Source organism: Ostrea edulis, chromosome 4 (genome assembly GCF_947568905.1).
Source record: "Ostrea edulis chromosome 4, xbOstEdul1.1, whole genome shotgun sequence".
NCBI lineage: Eukaryota > Metazoa > Mollusca > Bivalvia > Ostreida > Ostreidae > Ostrea > Ostrea edulis.
In genome coordinates this window covers 36,449,653-36,476,252 of record NC_079167.1, presented here as the reverse complement: position 1 = coordinate 36,476,252, position 26,600 = coordinate 36,449,653, and the positions used below count along the sequence as shown (strand labels likewise).

The 26,600-nt window shown below is 35.3% G+C and overlaps 1 protein-coding gene across 1 annotated transcript in view; it reads right to left on the bottom strand.

Moving 5' to 3' along the window:
- The window catches only part of LOC125670572 (proto-oncogene tyrosine-protein kinase receptor Ret-like), a 40,135-nt gene extending 13,752 nt beyond the window's left edge, over positions 1-26,383 (bottom strand). Inside the window, exons 1-9 of the mRNA XM_048905803.2 lie at positions 25,490-26,383; positions 13,830-14,039; positions 11,682-11,966; positions 11,158-11,393; positions 6,527-6,692; positions 5,352-5,461; positions 3,764-3,871; positions 3,292-3,517; positions 820-1,032 (exon numbers count right to left, since the gene is read on the bottom strand). Coding sequence (XP_048761760.1) covers positions 820-1,032; positions 3,292-3,517; positions 3,764-3,871; positions 5,352-5,461; positions 6,527-6,692; positions 11,158-11,393; positions 11,682-11,966; positions 13,830-14,039; positions 25,490-25,547 — 1,612 coding nt within the window. The 5' untranslated portion in view covers positions 25,548-26,383. The remainder of the gene's footprint in view (positions 1-819; positions 1,033-3,291; positions 3,518-3,763; positions 3,872-5,351; positions 5,462-6,526; positions 6,693-11,157; positions 11,394-11,681; positions 11,967-13,829; positions 14,040-25,489) is intronic.
- Between the last annotated feature and the right edge of the window lie 217 nt (positions 26,384-26,600).

The window sequence follows — 26,600 nt, the reverse complement described above, 5'->3', positions numbered from 1 at the left end:
TACAGACTATTGACAGAATATCGAGATATATACCGTCCAGGGTTGTTGCGCGGTAAAGCAGACCGATATTGCGAGGTCCGCTTCCGCGCAACGACCTAGGTTGGACATACTTTCGGATATTCGGCCAGTTAGCTTTTTATTACATATTGCTTTCAAAACCTATGCCCTTCAGATTCTACAAGCGCGCACGTTCGTTTACATTTTCAATAGCAGACGAAGGGTTTACGTCCATTAGTATTTTGTAAGCAGATATGACATCATAATTAACGAGTTATGTAAGCAGAAATGACGTCACAATTAAGTTAGTATAATCCCCCCAATCGTAACTACTCGGCTATTTCCGTAACCACAAATGAACTTCGTATGTAGATCGAGCCATCTAAGATGTACACATCTAAGGTATTCTACTACTATCAATTTCCACTTATATGTTTATGTATTATAATGAATAATTATACAGGAATTCAGTTCTCGCCCTTTAACTTCATCCACATGCGCGCTTCCGGTGAAGAAATGCATCTATTTGATGCAATCTTTACGCTGATCCACGTCCGAGTCTTCTTACCGGTTATGGAAAAGGACGATCGCGTGATCCGATTGAGTAGTCCCCCAGACCTCTGATGGCTCCGTAAGAGCCCGAGTATTCTCAAATATCAAAATCTGTAGTAACTTCTGATAAAACAGACTGGTAGTAAATCTGCCCAATTGCATATTCCGGAACATCATTTGTTACATTTGTAAACTTTTGAAACATGTCAAATGTACATTATTTGCAACCTTTTTTTACATGAAGAAATACCAATGCCCATCAGATCTTACTTGTGCAGTCTTGAGGACAGAGGAGGATGTTCAAAATTTCTCTTTCATCACACACGTGGTCGGTACAGGTGGATAAGTCCGATACACACGTGGAGAAATTTCGGGAATAGCTCCTTTCGTCTCCAGATCGCCAGCGACACCTTCCATTTACGGAACCGAGGCCACAGCCCGAGTTACACGAAGTAGCTTCCATGTAGCTTGCACAAGTTACATCTGGAACATTGAAAAACAGCTTTACATATATAGGTATCCATAGATATTATTTTGTCCGTTTGTCGGTAAAATATTAATGTGAATTGACGAATTATTGCTGTAAACTTGTTTCGTGTTGTTGACAAATTGCACGATTGTTATAAACCATGGGACACATATAATACAAGGCATCAAAACTGATAAATTAGACGTAAAGATAATGAGTTTCAATGAAAATAACCTCCCATTTCGATATGCTTTTCTCAGCTCGATATATCATTGCATTAGCTCCATTTACTTATGACAGTTAGTTTATCTTTTCTACCGGTCACGGTAGCTCAGTGGTAGAGCGTTCGCTTCGTAACCGGGAGGTCATGAGTTCGAACCCTGCTCGTGTCATGGCCGCACCAAACTTAAGACGTAATCATAGGCAGCGATTACTCCATCGCCAAACGCTCTGCATCACGGGTCTTTCGAATACGACTTTAAAACAGAAGCCCTGTGTCGAGGCAGGTGTTGGTACGTTAAAGAACCCTCACTATTACGGTCCTAAGAGCTAAGCATTGCTCTAAATCTGTGGTAACTATAGCTAGTGACGTCTCAATACCAGTGAAAAATTCTCGAAGGTACGTACAACAAACAAGCCCACATCTACCATTGCATGCCAGAACTGGGGTCTATTTACGAAATAAATCTTATGAAAGGTGAAGATAACGAATAGTGATCAATCTCATAACTCCTATAAGGAATACAAAATTAAGAGTTGGGCAAACACGGACCCCTGGATATACCAGAGTTAGGATCAGGTGCCTAGGAGGAGTAAGCATCCCCTGTCGACCGGTGAGCTATATATCTTGATCAGATACATGGAATAATCCATAGCCAAATCAGTGTGCCAAGAACGGCCTAAAAATCGGTATGAAATACGTCAGACAGCATTTGACCTAATTTTAAGTTGTATTGGAAAAGTAGATCATTATTTGCAAAATGCTGATTTTAAACGAAAATGTTGAAACCCCTGTAACATCAACATGTTTGACAGTAGGCTGCCTTGATTTAAAAACTGATCATACACAGAACAAGCTCTTGCGTATCGAATCAGTTGAGAGATATAAACACCATAGGCAGGTGAAGATGGAATATTGCGTGTAGCGCATTGATAAAAACGCTTTCTCTCCAATTTTCCCGCTTCTCCATCGTTAACTTCCAATATTTATGTAACAACATTCCATTATCACCTGCATATGGTGTTTATATTTCTCAGCTGATTCAAAACGGAAGAGCTTGTTCTGCGTATGGTAAGTTTTTTAAATCGAGGCAGGCTACTGACAAACAAGTTAATGGTGAATGGGTTTCAGCAGTTTCGTTTAAAGTCAGCATTTCGCAAATTCTATGGTCGTTATAATGATCTAGTTTGCCATTACAACCTACCATTGGGTGAAATGCTGTCTGACGTGTTTCATACCGATTTTTAGGTCGTTCTTGGCACACTGATTTTGATTAAGGATAACTTCGATTACCTGGTTCACGGCGGGTGTGACCCGTCGAAAGGGGATGCTTACTCCTCCTAGACACCTGGTCCCAGGTGTGTCCTGGGGTCCGTGTTTGCCCAACTCTCTATTTTGTATTACTTATAGGAGTTATGAGATTGATCACAGTTTGTTATCTTCACCTTTCACGCCGCAATCAATAATAAAATTATTCCTTTCTTGCCATCTAATTATGTTTTAGTCGTAAAACAAATAGTTCTCTTATCAAAAAGCTTTAATTAACGTTTTTGAAATGGCGCGTAGGAATACATGTCCGTAACAATGAAAACAACATTAATTCAAAATGGCTGTGCGTTCAGGTTAGGTAGAGTTACTGAGTAGAATTAAATGGATTGGACGCCCAATTAAAGACACCATGGTTAAAAGATGAAGTAGATATGAAGGAAAAGGACAAGCGATGATTCAATGAATGCTACATTGTGTTGGAGGAGACGTTGAACACGGGTTGTGTCGTGGGAACGGTGGAATGCGATTCGTAGGTTTTCTTTGATGCAGAAATAAAACGAATTTTTCGGCCAATCAAAATCGCTGTAATTTCATCAAGACAATACATATTAAATGATTGTAGAATTTTCAATCACTGCACCTACCAATAATTCTATTCCATAGTGGAAAATGTGTGTTTGACAGATTGTGTCCTTCCCAATCCCACATTCGTACTTATAGAAGAATTAATCTCTTATCGGAAAGCAAGACTGACAGAAATTCTGAGGATATGTTAAAAACTTACTGCATTGGTTGTCATCGATAGGACGTAGAGGCCCTTCTATATTCACAACAAGTGTGATAGTATGTGGGGCATGATTAATCGTCAAGTTCACTTGCGAGTTTAATTTGCGTAGTATTGTGACGTCATCAACATACACTATCCCAGAAGAAAACGTGACGTGGAAAGCGCGGCTGGACTCTCTGGATAAAGCAAAGGCGTCGCTCTTCTGGTTTGGAAAATCATATACCTACGAGTAATCATTTGTCAGTCTGAATTGATAGCTTAAGTTAATTCCATTTCTGAAAATGAACTCTGCTTCGCCTACTTGTTTATATAAATCGTTTGTAAAAATATCGTGCTAAGTAATTGTCTGTCTCATTTGTCAAGACTAATGAAACCATATATCAAAAATATCTGTCTTGAATGATCGTTATTTCTAGGATCTATGAGATATTAAACGCATAATTTGTATTGTATACTTTTCTAAAGGTACCTTAGCATATCTAGATGCCATTCTTGAGATCTTGGTGTAAAAGATGACTGGAGATTCTTGGACTGGCCTTCTAGATTTTTCTGACGGAATTACAATGGTCAGAAGGGCCTAAAATGAATATTGCCAACTCATGACATACACATGTATATGATTTCTTCCTTATCCAAACATGATTTGCTTGTTTAAACAATTTTGCTAGTTTAGAACAACTAGCCAAATAAAAATGGTATATGTACAATGCACCTTACTACAGTGTACCAAAGAATGTAATATAGATCAATTAGAAGAACAGGCTTTGGGGTAACTAGACAATACTTATCAAGCACTTATCAAGCTTTTTAATAGTATTGTTTTTCCACATTTTACTTACTGCTGTACTGTCTGGTGTAACGTACAAAATCAACTATATTTAGAAAAAAAATCTCAAGCTGCAAAAGAGGGCAGCAAGAATACTTTTAAATATTCGAGATATCAGGACCTCTTCTGGCTTTTTATTTTCTTGTTTGAACTGGATGCCAATTAAGGATTATTTTATTTTTAGAAAGGTTGTCTTTCTGTTCAAAGTTTTAAATAATCAAATGCCAAATTACCTAAACGTGTTTAAATATACAAGAGATGTGAGTTGCCGCCAAACCAGGTCGAATGATTATATGTCTAATTTATTATATTTACCAAGAGCTAAAACTGAAAATTTTAAACGTTCATATAGCTACTCTTCTGCATTCCTTTGGAACAAACTGTCTCAAAATGTTCGAAGCTCTGGTTCGGGTGGTATTTTTAAAGCTATGTATTTGATGGAATATTTTCATAGAAGTAGCACTCAATCTATTCTAGGGGTCTAATATTTAGTATTTTACAAATGAAATTGCATGGAATGTGGAACCTTTTTTTTTACCAATCTCTGGGAGGTCTGGGGCGCGTTTTACAAAAGAACTTACTACTTACGACCAACTTTACATACTGGAGTTTTCCAGTTTATTGCAAGATCATTCACTCCAAATGCAAAATACTTTTTTTTCAAATGTTGAAAATGAAGCCTCGAAAAAGTTTTACTTCATTCACTCAAAGTAATAACAGTGTAATACAATTTAAGACTTGTGACTTTGTCGTAAGTTGTTTTGTAAAATGGGCCCCAGGTCCTTTCTAACACCGCGCATGTGGTTTTTGGATTTGAAAATCACCAAAATTTTAAATTCCTCCGTATGAATTTAGTTTGTTCTTTCCTACTAATATGTAGTCGCTATGAAAATACGCACTAAATGTTGGCGAACTGGCCACAAGGGTCGTGTTTTCACGGGAAAAGTCAATTTGGACTCTTCCTGTCTGTTTTCCGCCCATTCGCTGTCACAAAGAATGTATTCCAGACATAGATAAGTCCGCCATTAAACTCGTGTTATCTGCTTCTCGCATCCATTATTTGTCACGCAATGCAATAAATTTCAAGAGTTCTTCAATTATTACGATTGTATAAGCAGAAATTGGTGTGTTTTTCTCGTTCGATGAAAAATGTTTCAACCCAGACGAAAATATCACCTGGGAGGAGGGTCTTTGATTTTTCTACAAATTAAATTTCAATCCTATAACTCACCCCGTCGGCCTTGAAGTCTGGCGAAGGTATCATTGTCGGGTCATTAACTTGAACTTTACAATAAAGGTCATTGCCTTGGTCAATGTTTTCTGGTCGAGTGATGTTTACTTCTGCAAATAAAATGGCATCATCTTATAGAAGTTTCCTTCATTCATGAAAATATTAATTGAAATTTGAATTGTTGGACGATCCCGTCAGCCTCCCATTTTCCCCACGTGACTACGCTAATGAATAGTGTACCGTATAGTGTTCAAAATATTTGCTTTTCGTCCATTCTTCCTCTGACCTATATAGTGCCATCTATCAACTAGAGACATATTTGTCTCTGTATCAACCAAAATATAAAAAAGAAAAACAAAAACAAAAATCAAAAACAATATTACTCTCTCTGGGAAAGTGCACAGATGTGGTTGACATGTAAATTGCAGAATTGATGACCAAGATATACCTATAGCCTGCAACTGTCTATGGATTGTTTTTCTAAAACTGAAAGACGGCGCCATGAGTTACAGTTAGATAACATTACAATGGAGTACGAAGGTCAACTTCAGACCCACCTTGCTGCTAAACGCGAACAGACAGACATCTTGCTGTATTAGAGTAAATTCCTTTATCTATTTTGACATCATTTGCATCATTACTAAACCAACAACAACAAAGACATTTAGGGTGTGTAATAATATTACCAATACCATCTCTATCCGTTTGTGTGGGATATGTTTGTTTGAAGACTTTATAAAAATGATTAAGTATGCATGTGACCACAATTACAATTCGCAGGAATGTGTCGCTCCTTCAGTGTAGATGTAATGCAGAAGGTTATCTTCAATGCAGTCTATGTATGACTCTTTGTCTATCATGTCGATATTGAACATCGATTGTGAATGAAGGATAATGTAAAACCGCGCGTCAATGTATGGCGGGGTCACAGGAAGTTGGTGTTATGAACGAACACAATACAACGCGGAAATGCTAAAGCATCGCATTAAAACGCGCCAGAAATATGCATATCATCAAATCTTAATAATAATCAACTTGTATAGAAATATTGCATAATTCGAATCGATAACAATTAAATAGAATATCACGGCCGAAATACCTGTTTAAAATTACACTATCAAAGTCACTTCAGTTCATTTTATTTGTCGAACCAAAGTTATGGCGTCGTCACTTACTTAATCTACAGACGGTGTGCGGACAGTTACAGACACTGTTGTCAGGTTTCACTTCAAAGCACTTAACCGGAAGTGGGTGGCAGTATTGCTGTCCTTCCAGGACCCGTATATCATGCCTAGAAAAGTCGCTGGTATCCTTGTCCACAATCACTTCTTCGACTTCCCGCTATAAAACCATCCAAACAGAATGGTGTTAATTATGTGTGATTAATATACATTATATACTAATTAATATACAAATTAGCATACTTTTCTAACTAAGACATTGTCTTGAAAATATTTGACATTTCTAATAAGATTTCAGACAAAAGCTGGTTGGTTTGAAGACAAAAAGGAGTAACTAATGCAATGGTCGTTTTCACAAAAAATTTTACGGCGAAGACTTTTTTTGTGTGTGTCTCTGCCTCATATTCAATATTGAGTAAATGCAAGCTTTATCACCTGTGTATTTAGTTTTGCGCATCCAGAGAATAATAAAAGAGTGACATTGTTTTAGAATTTTCATCTTAATCGTATGATTTTTTTTTCCCCTCTAGTGTAAAGGGCTACGGGTCATTTTCTTCAAATATTACTCTGACCAAATGAGGAAACAGTGGATTGAACATATATAAAATACGGTGTGCAGACAATATATCGGACGTTATTCGATTTGTCTGTAGAACGTTGCGCAGTATCAGGACAACAGACGTAAACAATAAATCCAATATCTAGATATACAAATGAATCCTAGTGTAATGATGGCAATTGTCATGAAAATGTATATTAGATACAATTAATGAAGATTTGTATACAGTTGTGTCCAAAGAGAATTTAACAACCCATTTAAATCTGTTTGATTCATGTGCATGCATCGTGTGTGGAAAGCGAATAAAGTGTATCGGTTTACATATATAATGTACATGTACATCACATGACAAAGTGTCGCTGCTTTAGTAGAATATGTGCATAACTAATATTCAAAGCATATAACCCAGTAAGATGTTTTTGCGAACAAAGAAAAAAAAAGTGATAGGAAACTGGATTTTTCACAATAACATTCAGTAGCAGCTAGAATATCACCCCTGTACTTACCACTGCACAGTTATTTCCTACACATTGGTCAAATGAATGTTTTAGAAGGTTTGAGGATGTTTGCAGTAATGGTTTCCATGCCCCGATCAAAGGGCATATTGTTTTTATCCTGTGGCTGTCTGTCCGAAACTTTAATCTTGCTCATAACTTTTGAATGATGAGTAAAATGGCTGATATTTCAAATGGGCAGCCCTTGTGACAAGACCTTTCTTTTGATACCAAATTGTTTTTACCTTTTGACCTTGGAGTTAGACTAACTTATAAGAAAAGTTAACCAAGGCAATATATCCTGAACTATTTATAGTAGGGCTTTCATATTTTGTATATAGATTCCTTATTATAACAAATTTCAAGAGCTTTTGAATGGTGAGTGATAATGCTCTCTTATTTCATAAGAACATTCCCTATGACAGACCTTTTCTCGTTACCAGAGGTTTGGTCTTGTGACCTTGGAGTATGACACACTTTCAAGGAAAGTTATTTTAAGAAAAGTTATTCTAAGCAATATCTCTGAACTATTTAAGATAGAGCTTTCATATTTTGTATGTAGATTCCTCGGTACAAAACCTTTTGTTTTCCCTTTGTTGCCACCGGGAGCATATAGTATTCACAAACACATCTTGTGTACTACCTAGGGGCAGATTATTGAGATCATAAACATAGTGTTTTGATGTTTTTTCATGCATATATTAATATATTGGGGGAGGGGGGTCTAAATAGTGAATCAATTACAAATTTTGTAACATGGTGATTGAAAATTTCTAGAACATATACGATGATCTACAGCTTAGAGAGTTCGCCCCGCATGCAGCAGGCCGGGGTTCAAATCCCGGCCGCGACAGACCCAAGTCGTTAAAACAGGTAGTGACAGTTCCGTCGCTAAACGCTCGGCATCAGGTGTGAATGTCACGGATCCTCGGAGATTACCTTAAAAATGGATGTCCCCTGTCACAGTAGGTGTGACACGCTAAAGAACCCTCACTGCTCAATTACCGTATGCACTGAGCAAATGCCTAAATTTGAAGTCCTTCAACGGTCTTGGAGACGTCTCCATATGAGTGAAAAATTCTCGAGTGAGACGTTAAACAAGATACAATACAATACTGTTGATTACACAGTTAGTTAGTGACCTGATACGGAAAAATACATGGTGTGAAAAGAAAACCCGTATCGGGCTCGGCGATACGGGTTTTCTTTTCACACACCATGTGTTTTTCCGTATCAGGTCACTAACTAACTGTGTAACAAATTAATCACGTCGAAGACCTCTAACTGTATATGTTGGGGTCTGTATCATACAACTTAGTCAAATGTCTTTCCATTTGTTTAAGAATAATGCTGCAAATTGAACCCGACAACAAATTACACGCTCAATACGGATTTTTTTTGCATGATACAGGTGTTTTTTTTCATGGCGTCATGTGACCAAGATCTGACCAATTAGGTTTCAACAATTTTGTCTGAGGCGTGATGAAATAGAACATACTACGCGACCTTGATCATTTCGATCACTACACTTCTGTACGAGCTTCCCAAGCAGACCTCTTGTTTTATGTATGTCAGGAATAATTTGTATCTAATAAATTTATTGCTTAATTTAATCTACTGTGAGAGAAGATCCCCGACTGGGATAGCAAATGTGTGTGCGAAGCCATTTCTCAATCAGTACGTTCATTTAATGTTTTGAAATGTACTAGTTTATTCATAATATCTGTGATTGATTGTTATCAAAATCCATTTCTTAAAAGATCCATATCGCAAAACGTTAGACTTGGTAGATCTATTGATTACCACGAAATTTGATCTTCTTTTTTTTAAAATGATAAAATAGAATCCCATATTCATTGATAAACAGGAAAATCCAATGGAGACATTAATGTGTTTAATGAAATTAATTTGGTTAATATAAGGACACCATGATAACGACAGGATCAAGTCTCTTAGGTTGATAATTCCTTACTAATACTAGAATATTGACCACAACAATAGTCAGTAATTGTTTTATCTCCTAGACGATTATCTCCAAATAACCGTAAAAATTAATATGAAAATGTGACAAAGAATTTGAATTTGTCATTTTGATGTATATAATGAATTCTGAAAATCATGTAGCTCTCTTCAGTAGGGAGATATTTCATAAAGATTAACGAATCTTTTCAATCCCTGGGAGCTGCCATATTGATAAAATCATTACCTCCCTGCTGGGTTATCTCTTAGTATAAACTAGAGGGCAGCACTGATGCCGACGTCAGTAAGACACATTGTATATTTGTCACAATGTACAGCATCAAAGCTTAAAATACAGATAACATGTCATCAGCAGAAAGTTAAATAAATGTGGGATATCAGTTTGAACCTGATTTTACAGAGGAAGAAATTGTTTCTCATAATGATGCTTCTTCACCAGCAGTTGATTTTAATGAGAGGATTTCGTCAGAGCACAGATGCATGCTGGGAAATAGTGGATGACCTCCATAAACCGTGTTTATTTGATCAAATCTCGTAATAAAAACAAGCAAATTAGTTTCAGGCTACACAATTTAGTTTCAGGAGGTGTTTTAAGTTTATTATGGAGAATTGGTTTTGGTTTGTTTTTTTTTCATGTTCACTTCCTTTAACTTTCCGTTTGGTGACATTGCAATAATGCAGTTGACGACACATTGCAAGTAAAACCAATTACGAACCAGAAAATATCCATGTGATCTTATGCGAGCACGTGTAGGTGATATAACAATCCAAGCGTATGAATTTCACAATTTGCTATCAATGAAATTTAAGAGTTCGCCCAGTCACATAATACATATAAGAAAACAGTCTCTACTGTTCAGGAACGAATATATGAATTCATTTCTTGCGCTTAGAGACATTACAAAATTACAAACAAAGAAACTCTACAATAATATTTATGAAGCGAACATTGTATGAATAAACACATTAGACATTACGGGTACACAGAAATGGAGAAAGGGATCTTTTGTTGAACCATTGTAATTCGCCTTCTATTCATTTGGTGCATCAAATATTTTAAAACTCATATTTTTAAAGTAGCAAATGCAAAATGATTTTTATTTGTCAATTTCTAAAATAGGACTCCTTCATAAAAATACTGACAAGGATTTTTAATTTCGGGTCGTTGTCACCATGAATTCAACATAATTAATTGACAAACCCTAATAGGAAATACATGTGAATCAAAAAATAAATATTTATGCAATTTTCAATGCTTCAAAATTTAAGCAGCAGTCCATGTAAGAAGCACGCAGAATGAAAACTAAGTGGCACAGCTGTAAATTTAAAATATCTTGAAAAATGGCTAATATTAGAGAAAATCGTGTTTTTTCCTTGGTACATTAAAAATTTTCATCAGGAATGCATGTTAAAATTTCTAATCAGCTGAAATATTATATTCGGTCTCAAAATAAATTTTCCGTTCACTAATAAATATATACATGTACATTAGAAAACTCTGTGAAGCATTATATTGAATAAAATTTCATCGCTCAAACTTAGTAAAAATGATTTAAATGTTTAAAATAAATCCAAGGTCATTCTATACTTACGGAGTTCCCCGCGTTAATTTCCTTCGTCATAGTGTCATGAAACATGGGCGGGTTGTCGTTAACGTCTAAAACATGTAAGCGCACCGTCGCCGTGTTCACAAAATTCATTTCCATTTGAACAAAGTCGATGTCACATGTGATGTCCACTGAAATCAGGTTGGTGTCTTGCTCCCTGTCCAGCTCGCGAATCAGTCGAATTTCTGATGTAACTTCATCAATTTTAAATGCATCTGAAACTAATCACCAATATTATGATTACCATTTTTAAAATTCTTAAATTTATCTAAATCTATTTATGTAAATAATTATGAGCATAATTTTTCAAACTTTTATAAAATGGATAAGATAATTTATTTTCATGCAAATGATATTTTCATCTAACGTGTATTACACTGAAAGACAAAATAATCTTCGCCTATCACATTCATAGAGTATTTACAAATCAATACCAAAAGTACCAGTCGATTCGATTTATTGAAAGTCACTTAATCAAACATGTCTATTTTCACCCTACGGGTACCTACTGGTGTAATACGTCCTTTTTACTGCATTCCCAGACACATTTTGAAGACATTTCGATAAATGGCCTACAATGTTATTTTTATTTCTCTCTTCAACAAATATATTGATGGGTTCTCTTTGAAAACAGAAATATTTAGCGGTTCTTTGTAAACGAGCTCTCTCCACAGACGACTGTTGTTTAAAATCACAGTCTCCGTCGTTTCCTACATTCACTGTGACGTCAGCGTATTCCACTCGAAATCCTGAACCACATTCTACGCGAACAGTAAAGCGGAAGTCTTCCTTGTCTAAAAAAAATTATAAAATATATAAAAAGATTCAGAATGACAAAAAATTTGAATTTTTATTCACTACTGCTTTTGTCTGAAAGGAAATATTTAAATGTTGACTACTCCACATGTCTGCAATAGACGGGTATATCTAGTTCATCACAATCACCATTATTATTATTATTATCAAAGTATTTTATATCAGATATATATATATATATATATATATATATATATATATATATATATAAGTCTCTTTTTTGGAAGTAAAATACAGAAAAAACTCTAAACACTTTGTTGAAATATTTCGACCGTGTTACCGGTCTTCTTCACGAAAACACGACTGAAGAAGACCGGTAACACGGTCGAAATATTTCAACAAAGTGTTTAGAGTTTTATATATATATATATATATATATATATATATATATACTAATCTTTGCTATAAAGAATTTCTATTTAATACAAGTACAACCCTCAATACAAAAATAAATGATATGTATTACATGTAGGTATTGATAAGATCGTATACAAAATTGGCAAAAATATCTTATATTTTTGGCTATTTTGAATGGAAAGTTAAAGAAAAAGATAACTAAAATTAATGATATACTTTATGACCATAAAGTAAAAGGTACTGTGGAAATTGGTATGCCATAGCGAGAAAATAATCAGTTTTGAAGTTTCTGAAAATTCACCGAGCTAATAAAAGAATCATGTAAACCTATCCATAGAATATTATTTGATATTAGCATTCATATGCTTATCGTATTATGCCGTTTAAAAAGATATAGGGTTTTCATATGCATACAATTGATGAGAAATATCAACGAAATATATAATATATATAATCTCTATGTTATTAAGAAAATCAGAACGCCTCTCACACAGAAAGAGAAATCAAAAATAAATAGCAAAGCAATGCATAGAATATATTTTAAAAAATCATTTTATATCAACACAATATATATTCTATATTGAATTTCATCCACACAGTCGTTTATAGACCATTGACATTCACCTCTGGAGAACAGAGACTGTTACTACCTTTCATATTGATCATTTGTTCTCGTTACAATTCTGTTCTAATTTAATATTGTGACTTAAATCATCATTAAAGACCAGCCTTATTCAATTACAATGACAAAGGTAATAATGATAGCTTTGTGAAACCTACTGGGAAATTACTCAGCCAATGGTCCAATCGTAATACGCACGACGTGGAAAAATTTCTAGACTATTCTTGAAATCTTGAAAGTTTATATCAGAATCATATATATATATATATATATATATATATATATATATATATATATATAAGCGCACTGAAAAGGCGCGACACGTTAAGAAAGTGGGCTGTTGATGGATTTTCGTGCTTTTATATATGATGCTGTGTTGAATTCCCCCGAAATACAAGAAAACATGAATATACAGGTAAAACGCTTGATACCATATGCCTTTAGAAATTCGTGGCGGGCGTTCTATGTATGTTAAATGAATCTGTTTCATTTTTTCTAAATGAATATGCTCTGACATTTCATTAGATTAACAAACCCGTGGAATAGCTTCCTACGAGTACTAGTATGTCCAGTTCTCAAACATGAAATATATATCCGTGCTTTTATAATGTCTCACCATCTCGGCACATTCAAAACAATAGAACTAAGTCCCCCGTAGTAGGCAACATACCGCTTGGCTTGGTACAATAACATTTATTTATTTTTATTTTTTGTCTATATATGCCTTTAATTTCACGAAGCTCGAATTGAGGGAAATTGATAATAATTCAAACCTTCTAAAAAGTTAGATTTTACAACATTCAAACTTTAAATGCATTGCTTCCAAAGAACATCGTAAATTTCCTGTTCACAATGTACTTACCTCTGCTCGGGGATGCGGTTCGAATCCATCCCGTTTGGTCTATAAGTACTGTGACTGATGCATCACTGACACCATGTATGCTGTATCTTAGAGAACCAGATTTACATTCTGTCGGTGATGTGGCGTTAGGCAATGCTATGATCCGCCCAATGACGGAGTTTGCTGGGCTAAATCTGTAGGACAGCTGGGTGAAATACAAGGTGTTGATACCTGTCAAATACACATTTAAACGCGTTGGAATGGGTTGTATGACACAAAAAGCAAACTTTAAAGAATGTGTATATATAGTCGATTGTATGTTACAGTCTTTATTTTGTGAATTAGCATAATTTTAACATGATTACATAACTTCAAATTTTTTAAACATTAGAGTGGTCATAATAGTGAACATGATTGTATAACTTTTAAATTGCAAACAAAGAAAATGGACTCCACACACAGGAGTGTAATTAAGACATGCATTTCAGTTTTGAAAATACATGAGGGTATGAACTATAACGCACGGTTCACAACGGCACACTACCGCCGCGGTGGCCCAGTGGCTAGATCAATCAATCAATCACACCGGCACACAACCGCCGCGGTGGCCTAGTGGCTAGATCAATCAATCAATCACACCGGCACACAACCGCCGCGGTGGACTAGTGGCTAGATCAATTAATCAATCACACCGGCACACTACCGCCGCGGTGGCCTAGTGGCTAGATCAATCAATCAATCACACCGGCACACAACCGCCGCGGTGGACTAATGGCTAGATCAATTAATCAATCACACCGGCACACTACCGCGGTGGTGGACTAGTGGCTAGATCAATCAATCAATCACACCGGCACACAACCGCCGCGGTGGCCTAGTGGTTATAGCAATCAATCAATCACACCGGCACACTAGTTGTTATGAAAAGTATGCCGGTGTGAAGCGTTGCGGTTCATACCCTCACGTATTTTCAAAAACGAAAATTATTTCTTGTATTTACATTCTACTTTCATTTCTGTCGGAATTCACAGCCGTTTATACGCACTACATATTCTGTATTCATACACTCATTGTTTACTGTTTCAGTGTATTCATATGAAAATGCCTATCATTACAATTTGTAAAGATTCCGAGGCAAACACATTGAAAGAGTAAATATTTGTAAAACTCGGCAACTGAAGATGGGTGGTTGTTGAAACATTTCAGTAGCTGCATTGGTGCTAGCTGCAGAACTGTAGCTCTCTGAAAAAATATTGTGATGGAACAGAGATCTGTTCCGTGAAAATATTTTTTCAGAAAGCTAGAGTTCTGCAGCTACATTGATGCCATTAGAGTTTCTTCATCGGGATAGTAATTGTAAAATTAACTCTAATTTTGAGATCCGATGAAAATCAAGATTTTGACAAAGGGCATTGTACAATGGTTTGTCGCATCTACACCTGTTAGTGTATACAAAAAATGCGTTTGGATTTGATCGAAAATGCAATTTAAGCAGTATTTCTAACCACATTTTCATTTTTTTTAAAAATTGCTTGGGTCTATATAAAAATGTGTTTCTCTTTTACGCCCCACCTTTTTTACCTTTGAGTTGGAAAAATATTAAGGGGAGGACATTCGGTAAAATATTCACTTTAGATTGAGCATACACTAAAATTTAATCTAACACCAAGATGAAAATAATCCGGAGGAAAAAGAATTCACTTTTGAAACACTACTTTAATAAAACACCAGATAACACTTTTCTTTTAAATGGAGTATTTTTAAGGTCTGTTGAAATGGGATTCAAGTAGCATTTTAATGTAGGTCATGCCTTGATTGATGATGTAAGAATATTAAGAGCATTCCTGAAATGAAACCAAACTTCTTTATAAAAAATGATCAATAAGACAAAACAAAAGTACGCAACAACATTGTGTTTCGATCGATTTTTTTTCTTTGCATAACAAAGGTAGGACGGAAATAATAAAGTTCTCTAATATTGCATGTACAGAACTGCCACACGTATACTGCTTGTACGGTGACACTAATCTCTCTATCCTAAAGGATCTCTCTTAATGAACGGTAAATGCCTTTATTTCAGAATTTATCAATAGAAAAGGAAATTAATTTGGGCTCCAGGTATGTTACGAGGTTTCGTATGTTAGTGCTATCCCACTGTCTCTCCGTCCTAAATCACAGTTATTGACAATTACCATTCACATTGATAGAGATCAGGAAATGTGAATCTCGTTCCTTGACTTTTCAAGTTAATTTATAAATCAGATAAAACACAGAATTAATTGAATCAAAAGACATTATTATTTATGGAAGAGTCCCACGCTTGAACCATGTCGTTGTTTTGGTTTTCCTACAATACTAGTGAAGTGTTTAATTTTAACAAAAGTGAGCATTGTACTTGCCGTCAGAAACTCAAAACACACTGTTCCAATTTCCTATTCACTTCTTACTTCGACAAATTACATTCACCATAAACACAACTTTTATTGGAATGAAAACGACCAGATTTTACAGTCAAATTTTTATTCGTGATAAATGAAATATATTTTGGGGGCAACTTCAAGTTTTAAGTAAACTCAGGTGACCTATTATCGTGCGTTATTGATTGAATATTTTAACTATTTGATAACCATTCCATTTCTTTTTAAATTTGGTATGAAACATCTTTGGGACAAGGGGGAGATAAATTGTAAATTTCAGGACTCCTACAAATGTACATCTATGAAGTTCTAAAGACGGACAAAAACTGCTAAAAATTACCAATTGTTAAGTCATCTTCTCTACAACCGCACATATGTATATTAAAAAACAGAAAAAACTCTAATGTTTAGTCATATAGAGTATGCAGGAAGGTCTCTACCAAATTTGCAAATTTCATGATCCCCGGGATAAAGGTTCTAACTCCAGGGTGGGGCCAAACTAGGCATGTGTAAAACATCCAAATACCATCTTCTTTAATGCTATTGATATTAAATTGAATTGAAAGGAAATGGATATTCAAAAAGAGCAGATTGATCTTTACCAAAATTGTAAATTTGATGATCCCACAGGTAGGGGTTTTCGGTATCAAGATGGGACCAAATAGTCAGTGATTAAATGTGTTGACAATTGTGCATTTTGTTTTACTTCTTGATTACTACCATACTGTTACTTTTGTCAATTAAGAGGTATCTCCATAGACTTGAAAGCCTTTTCCTGTGGTTTTGATCTATAGGGATAAAAGTCATTACAATGAAGAGAGTAAGAGATATTTCTCTACGCCACTGAATCCACCGAAAATACTCCCCCCCCCCCTTATTTAGTGGGAAATAGTACAACTGTAAGCAAAAATGTAATTTGATAATGTGATGAAAATGCTTGTACGTATGCCAATCACATCGTCTAAAAATATTATTTCTTAATTCCTCAGAGGCGTCAAGCGCTGCAGTGACAATTAAAATCAAACGTCGATAGAACCACACACAACGGTCAGCACGTAGGTGTCATAACGGAAGAGGGCGATAAAGCCGAGGGGCACGGTACGAGGGTGGGAGAATGAATTGGACCAAACGACAGGCAACGAAAAACAACATCCGCAGATAAATAGCTGATGCCAAAAAAAATTTCAGTAATTATACATAATTAGTGCCGCAAAATCTTAGATTCCACTGTATCTGGGGAAATAGATTTTAGTGCCGACTTTTATAACTGTCGTTTTGTTGACACAGGCTAAAATTCACAGAAATTGTCTGTAGCATTTATAGCAGCTAATACAATAAATGCTCTCTAAAGCATAGACGAAGGTTTGGGGGCATTTTATGAAATTTCCTATATGAAACAACAGCTGCAAGATAGAATCAAACAATCAATGGTTATATATTGAAAAATGTAGTTCTATAATGACATTTTGGTGGGCATACAGACTTAATACCACGCGTATACGTATACCATTTCAAAAAGATTAAAATAACAGCGGGTGCGGAACAGCCGCTGACGCGTTGCGCAAGCTTCTCTTACACCTCTATAGTCTCGATCATCTAGACGTTTGTGTATATTTTCCATAAACGTCTGAATGCTTTCTATAGAAAGTTTTCCACGAATGGCAATAGTCTACAAATGTAGCAATCAAAAAGTTAAGGACGTTACTGGGGAAAATGTGTCTGCGATATAACGTCTGGCAAATTGCAAGTTCCGTGTGTGAACTAAAATAGACGATAATTTATCAGGATTGCTAGTAATATATTGAAAATTGTATTTCAAATCAGGATGAGGGTCATCCCAGGTATCGCGTTCAACTTAAATAAAAGTCATACTAGAAAGAATCCAAACAGATCTTTTCCGTAGGAAAAATGTTCTAAACAATAAATGTGCTTGTCTTTCGGTGGAAAATTTACGATTTAACTCACTAGAGTTTGATTCAAGTAGTTTCTATGGGCGCAGGTTTTTACCTTTTCGAACTAGCCTAACAGCGTCTTTATCAGAATTTTGATGAGCCTCATCTTGATTGATTTATTGATTACCTATAATTTTACGCCGTTTGGCAAAATTTCAGCCATAACCATTGAACAAAGAACCAGACGTTTTTGGGGGAGTATACACATGACTACCACCTCGGTCAAAGAACCTGCATCACATGATTATTTATTCATTTGATGTGAAGAAATGATCAGCAAAAAACGTTCAATCCATGCTTATTTGGTCTGTCTGAATTATGTTTATTAAATACATTAAACAGAACACTATGATGAATGGAAATGCGTTTGAGTTCCGCTTACGTGCTTCTTGAAGCGTCGCAGTTCATACCACCATGTATTTTCAAATTGAAATACCTTTATTTCTTAGATATTATCCGGTTTAACATAGATAATCAAAATTTTTGTGAATTTCCTTATTCATTTGTTTGTTGTGTTTTTTCGATTATTTTTTTTTTTTTTTACCAAACTTGTATGAATGCTGTCTCAGCTTACGTGTGGACGGCAAAGGTCTTTGGATTAGGGTTCAAAACTCTGAATACATGTACAGGCGTTTCATATTTTGTTTCTGATTTTATTGACATTTGCAGGACTATCTTTCAGTTTGAGAGTAACTTGGTAATTTGTTTCCGATTTCAATGAGAATTTCAATGATGTTGTCATGCATTAAATCAGGGTTGATTTTTCAAGTTAAAAGGTCTTATGACAAGGTTGCCGGACGGGGAGAGTCGGGGTATGCAAGCGATGTTCCGCTTTGCAGATGCCCTTTTAAACAGTCATTGAATGTCTCTCTTTTTTATGCCAATATGTACTTTAACCGTGAATATAGCAATTATCTAAACCTGCCTAGAATAAAATGAGTGCATTAAGTACATTTCTTAATCCTGAAAACTGAGAGCACTAGATTTAAATTGCTACTCGATTAAAAACAACGAAGTAATCACAAATCACAAGACCATGAGTGAAAACAGCTATCACTGGTACCAATTATCATATTCATAAAATCAACGCAAATGATTTTATCTTTGGGGGGGATTGCCTTATCGACATGAAATTCGGAGTCTATGTCACACACCTGTAAATCCTTGGGAAAACATTAATTGTTCTTTTATTGTTGGAACCCCATATCGGAACTTAAGAAATGGGACTATATTGTTGAATAATTGAAAAATCGAAACAATTAATTGCTTTTAAACCGAGATTACTTCGACGTAGAAGAGAAAGGAGCTTAGGATTCCTTTCTTTCTTTTTTTTTTTTTTTTTTTTGGCCGATATCAATCTGCCTTCTTGAACTGAGATAACATTTTTTCTTCCTATAAATTTTACAATGATAACGCAACAATGCCTGAAATTTACGATGTCTCCTTTCATTATTCAATCCTTATTAATTTCGATTTTCAGTTAAGATGATTTCATGAATGTCAACGCAATCTTGACCTCTTTATGTGTGTTTATCATTTTGTCAGAAATTCTACACAAGATTGGGACTGCTAATTTCATATTGTACTGTGCTCGTAATGCACAGTTCCTGCCATTCGTTATTGACTTTATCCCGCGTTTCCTTGGTTACGAAAGGTGAGATGATGTTTATGGATGATAAATTGATACTGGTATAACTGACAGGAAGTTTAATTTGTTGATCAGGGGCGTATTATAAATGCAAAAATTCAATTCGTTAAAACACACTCATTCATTCCATCAGTTCACCTGATACGGATTTTGAACAGAATGTAATAACTATTCGTCAAAATCATAACTTGTTCTTCATTTTTTTGTTCATACGGCAGTGTCTAGTGGGATTTTTGTGGGGTGGGTGAGGTATTGGTTTATTGGGGGGGGATGAAATGAATTAACAAAACGTTGATAGAGGAACCATTGCTGACACAAGACTAAATGTCCAAGGACTTGAACTTTTATCACTACAAAATCAACCGAATGCATCAGAAACTTGATATTTCGTGCAACAACTACCGATACAATTTTCTACTACTATATATAGTATTTACAATGCCGTTCAGCATTATGTTTTCATACACGAATACATCAAAGTACGCAACATAAATACAATCAACTTTCTGACATTGAGAAACGGATAAACAGACTGTAGGCTTGCTTCTTCCGGAAGTGAGATAAAATGAAGGTAAAGCATACAATATTTTGCCTTGGGTAATTGTTTAAAATAGATTATATATACATGTACAACCAACAAAAAAGATATAACGATTTCCTGCATACGGAGTCTTTACTAATATTTCAGAAGTATTGCGTTTTAATTAATTTATAGTTTACTCTCACGCCAGAGTAGCAAAAAAAAAAAAAAAAAAAAAAAAGAAAGAAGGCGTTTTGAGTAAAATTTAAATGTCAGTCATTTTCAATTTAGTTGGCAGCATTATTTCTCGTTCTGTGGTAGTTCTGAGTTTTGTAACAATTACGTCATCTGAGACGTTTAGTAAGAAATCTATATCCGTCCACTCTCATCATTCTCCTTCTGACAAGTCTATCCGCTTACAAGATAAAAGAAAAAGGAAAAAGTTCAATTGCAATAAATCAGGTTTGATAAATGATTCACGATGATCAAAAAAGCCATGTGCGTTTGAATAATGATATACATATAGACATGCAAGTCCATCATTTTTTTCCCCAAACTCTAACAGTTTGCCTAGAGTTCAAGAATTTCTAAAGTCATTGGATTGGATCAGCGCAAATGTTGAAATAACGTTCCAGTATCCACGAGACCGATATCTCAAACGAGTTTGTTTCACCTTGTGACACGAATGTTTTATTAATTAGAAGCTAGCTTTTGAAAGTCTTTTATCAAATATTTGGTATTGTTTAGATTCTATATCCATTTTTAGAGGATATATCTATTTACAGCACACAACAAATACTTGTAAGAGAGCATACAAGGGCTAGACTGATTATAGTGTATGGTATGCACTAAACAGGAACAAGCTCCCATCCACAGCAGCCGAGGAGTCCCTATAAAGCACTTCTCCACGTTCAGATCCCCTCCAAAAATTGAAGTATTTTTCACTTTGTCATAAAAAATTCCCCTGTAAACACACTCATTGAGAGAGAGAGAGAGAGAGAGAGAGAGAGAGAGAGAGAGAGAGAGAGAGATGTTTCCAGGCCACGCCCCCTCTAATTCTAACGCTGGTAACGCATGATAACGATGTTGATCATACATTATTCCCCACTATGTTGATGATTACCTATATATTTTGGTAAAATACAAATATCATCATGTTCTACATAATTTACCAAATTAGTGCATAATGTATTGTTAGGTCACCGTTTTTATTAGTTGTGTGTTTGCCTGGTTGCATAGTTTTATTCTTTACGTATTGTGCAATCTTCATGCAACATACATCTCTGTATTTTATTCATGTTTGTTCTTTGTCATTTATGCCAGACCGATGACCTATTTTATCTTTTATGATGGGTGCCAAACAAACATGATATATTTACGCGCAATTAGGGACAAACAAATACTAAACTCATTGTGTTAGATTACGTGTAAAAAAAAAAAAAAAAAAAAAAAAAAAAAAACACCCAACAACGAAAAGTAGTTAAATATGCAGATCTAAGAAAGCACGTGCATGGTGTGCTATATTAAGACAATCACATGGTTAGCATTCGGCTTATTTGGGAAAGAGTGTCAAAAAATATTCAAATTTAAAAAGTTAACATTGGAAATGTGTATTTGTAAACTTTCATGTGTATTTGTACCTTTCATGTTTCATGTGATATGACGGTTCAAATATAGATACTAAAAATCAAATAAGTACAATGTAGTTTGCTAGGGGGCATTCAAACGATTAATTCTTAAAGGTGCAGCTGGCCTGCTAAAGACTCGTGACAAAAATCGCACGGTTCTAGTTCTGGTAGGATTCTTTCCCTTTAGACATTTATAAGCGCTAGCATCGCATTCTTTGAAGTATGCATGTTTTGATATCATTGTTGATCAAGCCTAATGACATTGGATTATGATTAAATATGGGATTAATGCCTTACCCATCAAACAAATAAAGAAATGTTGACCAAAGTACAAAGTCATTCAGAGATTATTGTTTTCAGCGAGTTGACAAATGATGTCATTAGTTATTTTGAATTAATAAAGATAATGGGTAATCTAATCAAAACCTCTGACATTTGTAGACCCTAGATTTCAGAGAGAGAGAGAGAAATCATGTGTGAATTTGTCATATTTTTCAGCGAAAGTAGACGGTATTTTTAGTTACAAAATCACTATATAGCTCCTTGGGTAAAAAAATGGGATTGACCAGAGCTACAGAGCAACTTATTATAAAAACCGATTTACAGCGCAACGTTTTCTGCGCACGTTTTCAGGTCTTATATCACCACAGTTTTACATCGCTGCCTTAAGAGTCTAATATCAAAATATTTGCAATGTCCATGTAAATGTAAAACAAATTGTAACAAAGAACAAAATAATGATTAAGATATACACTATGCTCTTAGAGGGTCTGTAGGTCGTGGTTGTTTTACAATAAGCCTATATTTACAAGCACAAGGGTACCATATCATAGCAATTTTATCAAATTTTACACCTGCACGTGTGTATTTTGATTTCCAGATTGTGTATCTTATTGAAAACAAAAGGTACTGTGAGAAATGCTCACTAAGAATACCCCGCTTACCCCAATCCCCCAAAGGGTGTTGTTAATAGGTATAAATTACCCCTTTCCTGAGTGTAAAAAAGAAAGGGCATGACAAAACTTTGGGTAGTCTCTTCTCTAGGAGTGCGCTTGACCTTTGGTCCCAAAATCAATAGGAAACATCTTCATCCCATGGGTAGTCCATATGTATGATATGGTGACTATGGGTGGAAAGGATAACGCTTTGGAGCCTGGAAACCATATTGCTACTTCGATGTCCAGTGCGCTTGACTATTGACCCCAAATTCGATAGGGAACATCTTCGTCCCATCGGTAGTCCATATATATATATATATATATATATATATATATATATATATATATATATAGGTGGAAAGGATAGGATAACGCTTTAGAGCCCGGAAACCATATTGCTACTTCGATTTCCAGTGCGCTTGATCTTTGACCCCAAAATCGATAGGGAACATCTTCGTCCCATGGACAGTCCATGTGTATGATATGGGGACTGTAGGTGGAAAGGATAACGCTTTAGAGCCCGGAAACCAATTGTGTCTACAGACGGACGGACAACCCGATTGCAATATATCCCCCACAACTTTGTTGCGGGGGGCATAATAAAGTCAGCTATTCTGAAACTAACTCAGGTACGATGGTTTTTTCTCCTGTCCTTGAAACCATTCATGAATTAAACGTAAGAGAAAAATGCACATAAAACGAACGTATGATCCGGATTTTACGGAGATATGGATGAAATAATGCATGTTACCATTTGTTTTACACTAATATTCCCAGGCGAACATGATAGCGTTCTCTCAAAGAGGGTTTGTTTAAATATTATTCATTGGAATAATTATAAATCATCATTGTTTTGGAAATTTATACAATCTTTCTTACAATTTCAATAATTCATCATGTTTAGTAAAGGGAAACGAAAATTAGGTGAAAATAAGGTGCGAGGTGACACCTTATCATGGCTGGATTTTCGTGTTCGTGAACATAAAATAAGGTGCGAGGTGACACCTTATCATGGCTGGATTTTCGTGTTCGTGAATATAAAATAAGGTGCGAGGTGACACCTTATCATGGCTGGATTTTCGTGTTCGTGAATATAAAATAAGGTGCGAGGTGACACCTTATCATGGCTGGATTTTCGTGTTCGTGAATATAAAATAAGGTGCGAGGTGACAACTTATCATGGCTGGATTTTCGTGTTCGTGAACATAAAGTTCACATAACTTCATGAACTTGTAAAATAAACTAAGGGAACAATATAATACTATTTTTCGTCACGGTTCCAACATATTAAAAAAAACCATAAAAACATTTTTTGTATATTCGATATACAAATTTGGATATTCGTTTGAATAGGGTGCACGGAAATGAAACTGTAATGTTTGCTAATGAGTGAGTGGCTGTTTGTTACATTATAATAGACCAATTTGATCAGGATGTAAAGTTTACATCATTTTAAGGAATTTTTTTTATCACCATTCACTATAATTGTTTGATTTCTTCTACCTGCACTAATACTTTCAGCAAATATGCACCGAATGTGTGACTATGACGTCAACATTCGAGAGATTGTAATTGTCATTGCATGTTGGCCTTCTATTTGTGCAATGGAAACTGTTCAGATTCCATAATCGAGGTCCCTATTGCATTAAACGAATTACTTTATTGACCCGTTCTATTGACAAAGCGGTATCTTGACGGCTTGCTACCTGGTCAATGTAACATACTTTTCTCTTTTCTGGTAATTGTCTTGACTGTTGCTATTAGTAGTGACGTAAAATACCCAATTCTTTTAGAGCCAAATTGGTTGTGGCTTCGTATAAAAATAATTTTTGTACTAACGAATGACCGTCTATTTGAAAACTGTGTGTTGATAATAATAATACCATATTTATATAGCACCCTTTTCATACACTATGTACGCTCAAAGGTTGGAGAGAGAGAGAGAGAGAGAGAGAGAGAGAGAGAGAGAGAGAGAGCAGTTCATCTTGTACTTTCACATCGATCTTGTATCTAAACTAATGTCTTTGTTACCTTCACATTTCTAAATAAAATAATTCCATAATTCCTCATGTAATTAAAGTGACAATGAAAACAAAAACGGGTAATTACATTAAATTTCTGTCAGATATTGTTTTTTAAAAATCGCAAGGGAACTTCCAGGTGTTCTTTTTCCACCTGTGGTTGTGCTCACGCAGATTCTTTCATCAAGATCTGACAGTGCATCTTCGCATCACGACACGACCCTTAAACAGCAACACGTTTATATGTAATTGAAAGATATCAAAATACATTTGCGACAGCTAGCGTAATTGGTTGGCATATATTTGGCAATACGATATTTTGGCATATTGATCAAAATAATGGTCCCTGTCCTTTTACATTGAAACTTTATATTACAGTATTCCTACCAGCATGGATTCAACGTGATATTACAGAAATCGTCATGGGGGTGATACGTCCTATAATGCAGTATAATGTTCCATTTGTATTAAATAAACTTTGAATTATATACGTCGCTGATCGCGTTCATAAAACTTTGTTCGAAAGAGGTAATTAAAAAATACATAGGATCACTTACCCCTTAAATGAAGAAGAAATAGCCATAGCTGAACGGTAAAGAAAACGTTTAAAACCATTTGGCCTGTGGTTCCCCTCACACAATTAGGTATTTGTTCGCATAAAATAATCTGTACATCCTTATTCAGTAAAAGAGTAACTCAAGTTTGAATAGTTTTCCTAATTCGTTTCCTTGTGTAATAATTAACCGTTTGACAATTTTCGAGATTCCACTTCCAGTTTGCTATCTTTTTTAAAATAAACAACAATCCTTGGATATCTCGGGAAAAGTTTTTGCAATTAGTTCTCAGTACACAGATATCATTCAGCGGAGTTCACAAAGCGGGCATAAAAATACATATAAATCCAAACAAGTCATAAAAGCTTGTCCCCTAAGACAGCCGTCCTAAGCAGATTCTCTTACGCTCCACTTTGAAATAATTCCAGTCTGAGAATGTAATTGTCTTAGAGTCTGGTAGAGTCTCAAATAAGAAGCTGACACTGCCTAAACTATATGGAAAATATTTTTTTTCCCAAAGAGTCAAGACTACGGAAGGACCCGTTGTACACTTTGAAAGTTGGAGATCTAGCAACTCGTTGAAATCTTCTGGAGTCTTTCGATCCGAATTTAATCAATATATCTTGCCAAGTGTAAAAATAAATAAAAAGATTATTGTCAACGAACGAATCGGTTACTCGAAGAGGGAGAGAGGGAGAACAGTTTTCGGGTTCACACTCTTCAAACCATGCTTTCTTTTAATATCATAAACACTAAAATCGAACAAATAGTTCTGTTTTAATTCCACCCACTATTGCAAATAATGAATTACTATCGCCAGTTTTTATCGGAGAATATTAGCATTGGGACCACTCCGCTCCTACAGTGTGCTATAGGTTTGCAGCTAATTTCTAATATAGAGGTATTTTCGCTTGATTACAGTATTTGGAGCAGAGGAGTATTGGATTTGTAACAGAGGCGGGTCAGATCTACCACACAACGTGGCAATTGTTCCAGGCTCTCGTCATCGCAAAGATGAATGAGTTTTATTTGTTTCAGATAGAACAGTTGGGAACAAGGGGGGTCGGGGTAACTGATCCCATAATTAAGAGATACGATAAGACAAATATCGGTT